Below are 11,211 nucleotides of genomic sequence, written 5' to 3'. Positions count from 1 at the left end.
GTTAAGTTTTACAAACGTTTCACTGAGGTTAGGCTGTGGCCGCCCCTACCTGAAGTGTCTGTAGACCAAATAAATCAGCAAATAAATCAAATAAAAATGTGTTGACTAATTGTGTATCCTTTTGTTCAGCCTATTCTTTTAAGAATTCAGTTAATGAAACACAGGCATTGAAACCCACACTGCAATGGGCAGGAAAAGTCTATAACGTGTCCATATTTTACACAGAATTTGCGCACAGGGAGAATCAAAATTCTTAGGCTCATAGGCTATTAACGTTAATGCTGCTGACATGTAAACATGGGTTTGATATTTTATTGATATTTTATTTAGCCTACCAATTCACACATTTGTGCTTCTACTGTGGCGCAACAGGTTAATGCCTATATGTTGCTTTTACACGCAGTCGACATGGGTTCAATTCTCCCCATTACACGTTTTTGTATTTTTATTTATTTATTTTTAGACCAGCAACGCTTCCTCAATTTAGGCTGCAGATACTAGGTGGTATCTACATTTCAACACTTGACTATTTATATAGCATGAATATGTTTCAGTGGTTGTACCACGATAGCTGCTTCCGGAAGACATCTGATCTTTTTGGTGAGCCGAGCGTCCCAAGCAAAAAAGAGAGAAGAGTGTGACACGGCATGAAAGACCATATCTACAATGAAGTCTTCATCAAGGTAAAGATCTCTGTTAAGATGTTGACTCCCGACCCTCTCATTGCTAAACATTCCCTCCAATGGTGGTTTAATGGTGACAAGAGTAGCCTTTCACAAATGTACATTATCTTCATGCATTAGTTTAAATATATGTTTCTTTAAATGTGAATCGATACTGTCTGAGTTCTTGTGTACTTTTTTTTTATCCAATTTCCATAACCAGAAAAGCAGAAATGAAACATGGCTGAATATGGGTCCCAGTAAAATTGAATATACTAAATGTTAATTGTAATTGTTTTTCATCTTGAATTTAAATGATGCATGGCATGTGTGATGACCTCAAAAGCACTAAGACAGTGGTTTTCAAACTTTTCACAATGAGTACCACCTCAGAAAACAATACCACCATTATGACTGGCATTAAAAAACAATTCACATATTGTATTTTATTGCCAATTTCACATATTGTATATTGTACATACTGTTTTGCGTTGTTTGTTGCTGGCAGGTGCCTTGGAAGCTTAGTCACATGTGCTGGGCTTATTGTCACCAACTTCGGTTTCTGTTCGACATATTCAGGGTATCTGCACATTTTCCAAGTGCAAATGTAAAGACTTTTAAGACCTTTTCAAGACATTTAAATGGAAAAATTAAGACTATATCACGGCAAAAAGATACATACAACAACTTGAATCTGTTTTATGCAATAGTTTTTTTTTCTACTAATTTTAACACCCACCATATTTTGGATGTATACAGAAGTTACCAAATATACTGCTACTGGCTGAGGCTGACTGTTCTTCACCAGTGTCTGTAGTAGCCTAGGCTACTTGCCAAAGACATGTGTAGGCCCTACTGGACTGGATTCCCTTCAATATTTTTTTCTAAGGTAGACTAAGCTATTTAAATATTTTAATAGGCATACTTTATCTATTGCATCTTTTGTCCCATATGCAGCACAGCAAATTAAAGTTAATCCACTGCTTCACATTTTGCATACCAGTTGTATCGAAACCAACCAAAGCTTGACTGAAACACTGACTTAATTAAGAGACATGTCCTCCTGGCATATCCTGGCACTGATGGTTTCATCTCAAGCACGCACGTACTATGAACACTTACAGATCCCACTAAACATTGGACGTCGTATGGACGTTGAGATGATGTCTATATTGCGTCCGTCGGTCCATGACCAATTCTGAACTTTGGAACGACGTGCAAACTAGGTCCACTATTTGGACGTCTAATAATGACCCCATTTGTACGTCAATATGTAGTTGAACATTTGGACGTCGGTGTAGGTCACTTTTTTGGACGTCTAAAACAGGTGCAGGGAATTAACATGATTTAAAGCTACATTGTGTACTTTTTTGAGTTAATTCTTAGCAAAAACCCATTTGTTCTTTCAAAAATATGTGCTCATTCATGTGTAATTATTTCCACTTACTAATCAAAGTATTCTCGTAAGTGTAGAATCTGCTATTCCAAATACATACGCGCGAGTCGCGCAAATGGCTGAATCCATGTTGCGCCTCCATCTTTGAAATACATTCGCCAACGAGGGACATTCCTGGAAATTCAGCTCCGCCTTTCGCGCTTGTAGGCAACACTCATTGCATGATCAGTCTACTCGCGACTGCCGGCAGATTTGAAAGTCTGTTGAAAATGGAGGATTACAACTATTCTCGAGGACATGAAAAGGAGTCGCCAAGGAAGCGAAAAAGAGAATTAAAACGCCAACGCGACCGGAAAAACAACAGACCAAAGTCAATATTGGAGTGGCTTTTCTAAGATGGAAAGAGCTCGTGAGGAGCAAGGATTTTAAAAGGGACGCCGAAATTGCCTGCTTTCTCCTCGACAGGTAATTTGGCCTATTCGTGTAAACATACAGTCTATGGTGTAAATTCGAAGTTTTATAGTTGCTTGGCTTAGTATAGCATGGTTGTCCATAACGCTAGAATGACGTCTGGGATACTTTTCCTCGCGTCGATGAAAAAGGATTGTAACATAAATCTGCTATGACGGATCACAGGCAAAGGGCACTAAATTGTAGTTATTGGGGGCCAAGCAGCGAAGCTGCGAGGCAACCATTGTGATTGTTAGTTTTCTTATTATTAGGGGTCCGAGCAGCGTAGCTGCAGGAACCCTATTGTTTCTGTACCGTTCATTTTTTGGCCAAAATTCTGTAAAAGTCATACTGCAGCCTAAACCGTAACTCCAAAACTCTTGAAATTTTCAGGTATGGTTACCAGTACCCCCCTCTACCCATAACCCAAAATTTGGGGTACTGCACCCAAAGGTGGCGCTATTGAAAAAAAAAGTTAATTATGCTTATTTCTCCTTACCAGATTCACCTAGACTCAAAATTCTTTCAGAATATTAATCTCTAAACTCAGATGCATCTTTTTGGCCCTGGTCTTATGGTCTACAAATGTTTACTTTTTCCACAATTTCATGGAAAAGCCAAACATTATAAAAAGTTTCACACTCTTCAAAAATAATCGAATCTTCACCAAAATTCTCACAGACAATGTTTAGACCACGCCTCACAAAAGTTATCGCTCAGAATTTTGATATTTTGTTCCATTTCAGAGATATAGGCCAATAAAGTTAGACCACTTAGGCCTTTTTTCCTAGATCACCTATATTCCTATAAACCGTAAGTCCTAGAAACTTGACATTTTCAAGTATTGTTACCAGTACCCCCCACTACCCATAACCCAAATTTGGTGTACTGCACCCAAAGGTGGCGCTCTTGTCAAAAACGCTTATTTCTCCTTACCAGATTCACCTAGACTCAAAATTATTTCATCATATTAATCTCTACATTCAGATGCATCTTTTTCACCCTGGTCTTATGCTCTAAAAATGTTTACTTTTGCCACAATTTCAGAGAAAAGCCAAACATCATACAAAGTTTCACAGGCTTCAAAAATTATCAAATCTTCACCAAAATTCTCACAGACAATGTTTAGACAAAGCCTCACAAAAGTTATCAAAATAATTTGGATACGTTGTTCCATTTCAGAGATATAGGCCAATAAAGTTCGACCACTCAGCCCATTTCTCCTATATCACCTATATTCCTATATGAGTAATTTTTTTTTCTTGGATAACAACCATACAACCATCATTAGGTGGATACCATTAACAGTGCACATTTTCAGATATGTACTCTTTTTTATAAAGCCCTTAATTCTATTGTCAAATGTATGCTAGGAATTTTCTTGATGTTGTGTGTTTGCCAACACACATTTTCACCATTTGAATGTGACTGCTCAATGTGTATGATTGTCAGTGGCTGAGTGGGATAATGCCTAGTGCTGGTGTTTGTTAGGTTGAGAGTTCAAATCCTGCTAGAGCTTTAGGCTCAAGATGCACATGCTATTGGTTATTGAAGATTCACACTATTGAACAGCACCTGAATGACATCAGACAATTAACATTCACACTCATTAGTTGCCAAGAATCAGAATGCCGACACACTCTATGACATATAGGGGAACTTCTTTGTTTACTATTTTTCCTTCATCATTAAGTCTATCATATTTATATTTCATCCATTACTGTTCTTCTCTATAAATGTCTAATTGCCCCAGAATATCCAAAAGTTTTCAGGTGTACTTTTTCAGGAAAGCCCTTCATTTTATTGTCAAATATATACTTGGAGTTTTTCTTGTGTGTTTACCAACACACATTTTCACCATGTGAATGTGACTACCCAATATGTAGGATTGTCAGTGGCTCAGTGGGATAATGCCTAGTGCTGGTGTTTGTTAGGTTGAGGGTTCGAATCCCCGGTAGTGCTTTAGGCTCTAGCTCGAATACTATTGGTTATTGAAGATTCACACCATTGAACAGCACCTGAATGACATCAGGCAATCAACATTCACACTCATCAGTTGCCAAGAATCAGAATGCCGAGACACTCTATGACATTCAGGGGAACTTCTTTGTTTACTATTTTTCCTTCATCATTAAGTCTATCATATTTATATTTAATCTATTAGTGTTCATCTCTACAAATGTCTAATCGCCCCTCCATGCTTGGAGTTTTTCTTGTGTGTTTACCAATACACATTTTCACCATGTGAATGTGACTGGCCAACATGTAGGATTGACAGTGGCTCAGTGGGATAATGCCTTGTACTGGTGATCCTTAGGTTGAGAGTTCAAATCCCACTTGAAGCATTAGTGGGTTGTGGATGTTAGCATACTACAATAGAATGCTGTTGGGTTGTGGAGGTTAACACACTATAACATTACAGCTACTTGTCAATATGGACTTGTAGTGCAAGGCAAGTATTACTGTATAATTATAAGCTGTAGCCTATAATTATTTGTTATTCTTATAATATTTGTCATTTCTTATACATATTTAGTCGGCTCTTCCACTTGACAGAACAACTCTATATCGGTTAAGGATGTCACGCATGAAACAATGCTGCAGAAACACGAAAATACGACTTTGAGTTTAGTAGGCTATAATTTTCAGTTCCTGTTTATCTATTGCACAATGGGTAATAATTTAAAGGAATCGTGTTGCAGTCTTGTAAATAGTGACCCTGCAAGATCCCTAGTCATTGCAAAATCATAGTCTGTGACTTAAAACTCTACTACTTGTCTTTAGATGTGAGAGGGTCTGAGACTGTAGTCTTTCAAAAATCTTTTCCAAATCTTTGCAAATCTTTCCAAAGTTTACCTGCTGGGAAACCCTGTAGCTCCGGAGCAGGGGCTCAGACCAGGATAAATTGTTTGCTCGCCCTCAGTTTGCTCTTTTGTTCATCTCAACCCAGCACTCCAGTGTGTCCTGCTCTGTGTGTGTCTTTGAGTTAACGTAAGTCATCACTTTAATCACCCTCACTATGACTTTTGTGATGTTTATCAGTTTGTAGAGTAGCTCTGCCATCATGTGTAAAGTTAAGGTCTTTGTTTGTTGGTTTGGTGTGTTGGAGTCCCATGTGAGAGATGATTAGGTGATGTTGGTTGACTTGGGATGTCAAGTATTGTTTAGTTGTACCTTATATAGCCATATGATTTCAGTTTATTGTTCAAATGTCAATTGGTTTGTTTGTGAGTTGGGATCTGTACTGATTTACCCCATTTCACTGATTACTCCATTTTCTGTTTGTTTCCTCTTTGATGCAGCACACATACAAGTAAAGAACAAAAGAACAGATGAATTGAAACTCAAATAAAGTTAACTTGTGTTGCACCGAAACCTGCCATCTCCGTGTCATCACTCCATACCATTGAGCCTTCTGAGTCACACCATTGAACAGCACCTGAATGACATCAGGCAATTAACATTCACACTCATTACACACTGCTGGTGTTTGTTAGGTTGAGAGTTCGAATCCTGCTAGAGCTTGAAGCTCAAGATGCACATGCTATTGGTTATTGAAGATTGACACCATTGAACAGCACCTGAATGACATCAGGCAATTAACATTCACACTCATTAGTTGCCAAGAATCAGAATGCCGACACACTCTGACATATAGGGGAACTTCTTTGTTTACTATTATTCCTTCATCATTAAGTCTATCATATTTATATTTCATCCATTACTACTGTTCTCTATAAATGTCTAATTGCCCCAGAATATCCAAAAGTTTTCAGGTGTACTCTTTCAGGAAAGCCCTTCATTTTATTGTCAAATGTATACTTGGAGTTTTTCTTGTGTGTTTACCAACACACATTTTCACCATGTGAATGTGACTGCCTATTATGTCGGATTGTTAGTGGCTCAGAGGGATAATGCCTAGTGCTGGTGTTTGTTAGGTTGAGAGTTCGAATCCTGCTAGAGCTTTAGGCTCAAGATGCACATGCTATTGGTTATTGAAGAGTCACACCATTGAACAGCACCTGAATGACATCAGGCAATCAACATTCACACTCATTAGTTGCCAAGAATCAGAATGCTGACACACTCTGACATATAGGGGAACTTCTTTGTTTACTATTTTTCCTTCATCATTAAGTCTATCATATTTATATTTCATCCATTACTGTTCTTCTGTACAAATGTCTAATTGTCCCAGAATTTCCAAACGTTTTCAGGTGTTCTCTTTCAGGAAAGCCCTTCATTTTATTGTCAAATGTATACTTGGAGTTTTTCTTGTGTGTTTACCAATACACATTTTCACCATGTGAATGTGACTGGCAAAGATGTAGGATTGACAGTGGCTTAGTGGGATAATGCCTTGTACTGGTCATCCTTATGTTGAGAGTTCAAATCCCACCTGAAGCATTAGTGTTAAAATACTGTTGGGTTGTGGAGGTTAGCATACTAGAATAGAATGCTGTTGGGTTGTGGAGGTTAGCACACTATAACATTACAGCATTACAGCTACTTGTCAATATGGACTTGTAGTGCAAGGCAAGTATAACTGTATAATTATACGCTGTTTATCTTATTGACTCCGACACAGAACCCACCACCACAAATACAATTCAATTCTGTGGGAAACACTGCCTTCCATTATCAAACCCTTCATCTTATCCACAACAAATAAATAGTCCTGTAGAATCAAGTATTGTTAGAATACTGTTGGGTTGTGGAGGTTAGCACACTATAATGTTACAGCACAGGGTAATCCTAATTTTATGCATCAAATTTATTCCAATCCAACTCAAAAAATTTTAACGACACAAAGTGAAGGTTTTATCCAGATCAAAACCAAGAATAGATTATGTGATCTAATCCAATTTCAGGATCCTTGTTTCCCTTTGAACAACCCATTTTCAAGATTTGATCCAATCCGATAGCTGAAATCCGGTAACTGAAATCCGATAACCGAAATCCGATCACGTTTCTTTTGAACAATTGTGCCCAAACAATCAAAGCATATGTAAAACTAAAAAGCTATGCTATCATGTTCGTTTTGCTCGGACCCCGTAAATCACCGCTTGCGGTTATATTTATTATTATTATTATTATTCCGCCATTGAAGTCAATGGCAGCCTATAGAACCGTCTGGCAAAAAGTTCTGAAATTTGGCACACTGATTGGAGACAGTCCAATGATTCATTTCATCAAGTTTCATGTCGGCACCTCCAGCGCTCTAGCGCCACCAACAGGCCAAAGTTGGACTTGCGTTCACGCACGTAACTTCTGACCCGTATGGCCGATTGTCAAAAATGAGGTATCGTTGGATTCCTTGGGCCAAGCCGAGTTCAACGCACCCTATGACGTCATTTTCCGCCATGATGGATTTTCCGCCATTTTGGATTTTATCAAAAACACTAAAATGTCTTCTTTGGTCACAAATTTTGTCCAATCGACACCAAACTTCACACACATCATCTACAGAACACGCTACTTTCAGGAATTACTTTTTGTCTTCGGAAATACAACCGTTCGCCCGTAACAGCCAATCAAAATTTGTGGCGAAGCCGCCAAACAGGAAGTGAACTCATATCTCAGCAACCCTTTCTTGTATCATAACCAAACGTAGTATATAGACTACTGACCCCATCAGGAGGATGCTCAAACATTTTGGTGACCTTTGGCCTCTAGGGGGCGCTGTAATTAAGAAATATGCCTTTTGGCCTGTAGCTGCTGTTGTGTTTAGAATTAAAACGTACTAGTGGTGTCTCACAATACTGTGGAAGGACCTTTGGTCAACAGAGGACAACTTGTGACATCAACATAATTGATTTGGCCGCCATATTGGATTTAATCAAAAACACGAATAAGTATTCGCAAGTCACAAATTTCAGCTGATCCTCACCAAAATTGGCAGAGACCATCTTCAGACCATGCCTTATCAGTGTATTTTTTTCTGGAACAATTGTAGAAGCGTTCGCCTGTAACAGCCAATCGAAATTTGCGGCGAAGCCGCCAAACAGGAAGTGAGCTCATATCTCAGCAACGCTTTCATGTATCAAAACCAAACTTAGTACATGGTCCTCAGGACCCACCAGGAGGATGCTCAAGAAATTTGGTGACCTTTGACCTCTAGGGGGCTCTCTAATTCGCAAAAATGTATTTTGGCCTGTAGTTGCTGCATTATTCTGCAATGGAGGTCAATGGCAGCCCATAGAACAGTCTGGTTCATCCTGATGATGCACAAATAATTTGGTTATCTTTGACCTCTATGGGGCATTGAAATCACAGCAAGCATGATAATATCTCAATCGATCTTTTATTTTTGATGTGAAACTGATGACAGCGAGTTCCATCAAGTTAATTCTAAAGCGTGCGTGCAAGGATGGGGCAGGGTGGGACGGGCACGGGCGATTGCGGCGGTGGGTTGGCTGGGTGAGTGGGCGGCGACACTCAGCCCTGGTTCAGCCCCACAAAATCAGTTATGTTTTGATGTGAAACTTGACCTTGTAACTCAGCCAATCTTGGGTTGTTTGACATGGAACTTGCTGTGACTGCTTAATGCTATATGCCTGATGCCACGGCATTGAGTTGCATGGCAAATCTGGACTGCTGAACTGCCTGCTTGGCCCCCACATTGCTGCTTGCAGCTATATTTGGGGGCCTAGCAGCGAAGCTGCGAAGGCACCCATTGTTTTAGTAGTTTTTCCTATTATTATTATTATTGGGGGCCTAGCAGCGAAGCTGCGAAGGCACCCATTGAGTTAGTAGTTTTTCCTATTATTGGGGGCCAAGCAGCGAAGCTGCGAAGGCACCCATTGAGTTACTAGCTTTTCCTATTATTACACTTCTGCCATTGGAGTCTATGGCAGCCCATAGAACGCCTGGCTAAAAAGTTCAGATTTTTTGGCAGAAAGTTTCGGGACACTCCACTGACCACTCACACTCATTTACGGACCTCTAAACCCAGCCATCTAGCGCCACCAACAGGTCAAAATCTGGCCGAAAATTGAACCGCTGGGTCTAAAGTTATGACATTTGGCACACTGATTCAGCACTGTCCCATGATGACTCTCACCAATTTACAGAACTCTATGCCCAACACTCTAGCGCCACCAATGGGTCGAACCTGGATTGCATTCACGCATGTGACCATTGAACGGTGCGTCCGATTTTCACATATCAGGCACCGTTGGAATCCCTGGACCGACCTAATTTCAATGAACCCTATTACGTCACTTTCCGCCATATTGGACCTCCGTCATATTGGATTTAGTCCAAACTCTACAAAAAGTTTCAGCGGTCAGAAATTTCATCCGATTTTCATGGAACTTGGCGGAGATGATCTTCTTCCCGAGCCGCACAAAAGATACTTGTCAGATTTTTCAATTTCATTTTTGTTTGCCCGTGACAGCCAATCAAATATGGCGATGAAGCTGCCAAACAGGAAGTGGACTAACATCTCTGTGGCATTTTGAGCTAACATAACAAAACTCGGTACCATTAGTCAGGACACTGTCCCAATCTCTCACAGCAATTTTTATGCATACATTGAATACTCTAGCGCCACCACCAGTTTAATGCTGGACATGCGTTCATGCGCGTATTCCTTGACTCTTTTGTCTGATTTTCACAATTGAGGTAGCGTCTGAATCCCTGGACCATCCCGAGTTCATCGACTCCTATCCCGTCACTTTCTGCAATATTGGACCTCCGACATATTGGATTTAGTCCAAACTCTACGAAAAGTTTCAGCGGTTACAAATTTCATCCGATTTTCACAGAACTTGGCGGAGATGATCTTCTGCCCGAGCCGCAAAAACGATACTTGTCAGATTTTTCAATTTCATTTTTGTTTGCCTGTAACAGCCAATCAAATATGGTGATGAAGCCGCCAAACAGGAAGTGGACTAACATCTCCGTGACGCTTTGAGTTAACATAACAAAACTCGATACCATTAGTCAGGACACTGTCCCAATCACTCACAGCAATTTTTATGCATATACATTGAACACTCTAGCGCCACCACCAGTTCAATGCTGGACATGCGTTCATGCGCGTGATCCTTGACTCTTTTGTCTGATTTTCACAATTGAGGTAGCGTCTTAATCCTTGGAACATCCCAAGTTCATCGACCCCTATCCCGTCACTTTCCGCCATATTGGACCTCCGCCATGTTGGATTTAGTCCAAACTCTACGAAAAGTTTCAGCGGTTACAAATTTCTTCCGATTTTCTCAGAACTTGGCGGAGATGATCTTCAGACCGAGCCGCACAAACGATACTTGTCAGATTTTTTAATTTTAAGTTTATTTGCCCGTGACAGCAAATCACACATGGCGACGATGCCGCCTAACAGGAAGTGGGCTAACATCTCGGCTACGCTTTAATGTATGAAGTCCAAACTTGGTACAGGGACTTGGTATCTGATTGTGAGGACGCACTAGGAAATTGGCATCATTTGGCCTCTATAGGGGGCGCTGCAATACAGGAAGTGAGCTTGTATCTCAGCAATGCTTTGATGTACGAAGTCCAAACTTGGTATAGAGACTTGGTACCTGATTGTGGGGATGCACTAGGAAATTGGCGTCATTTGGCCTCTACAGGGGGCGCTGCAATACAGGAAGTGAGCTTGTATCTCAGCAACGCTTTGATGTATGAAGTCCAAACTTGGTACAGGGACTTGGTATCTGATTGTGAGGACACAGTAGGAAATTG

General features: G+C 40.1%; 1 protein-coding gene across 1 annotated transcript in view; it reads left to right on the top strand.

Moving 5' to 3' along the window:
- The first annotated feature begins 593 nt into the window (after positions 1 to 593).
- Positions 594 to 11,211, top strand: part of LOC143135402 (alpha-(1,3)-fucosyltransferase 7-like) — a 78,560-nt gene continuing 67,942 nt past the window's right edge. The window contains exon 1 of the mRNA XM_076296077.1: positions 594 to 683. Within this exon, the coding sequence (XP_076152192.1) occupies positions 667 to 683 (17 nt within the window). The 5' untranslated portion in view covers positions 594 to 666. The remainder of the gene's footprint in view (positions 684 to 11,211) is intronic.

This window comes from Alosa pseudoharengus, unplaced genomic scaffold (assembly GCF_046254945.1).
Source record: "Alosa pseudoharengus isolate Yale_2024_CS ecotype anadromous, Long Island Sound unplaced genomic scaffold, YU_APseudo_1.1 YU_APseudo_1.1_scf_2, whole genome shotgun sequence".
Classification (NCBI taxonomy): domain Eukaryota; kingdom Metazoa; phylum Chordata; class Actinopteri; order Clupeiformes; family Clupeidae; genus Alosa; species Alosa pseudoharengus.
The sequence above is the reverse complement of the archived record's forward strand: the minus strand, read 5'-3'. Positions and strand labels throughout refer to the sequence as shown.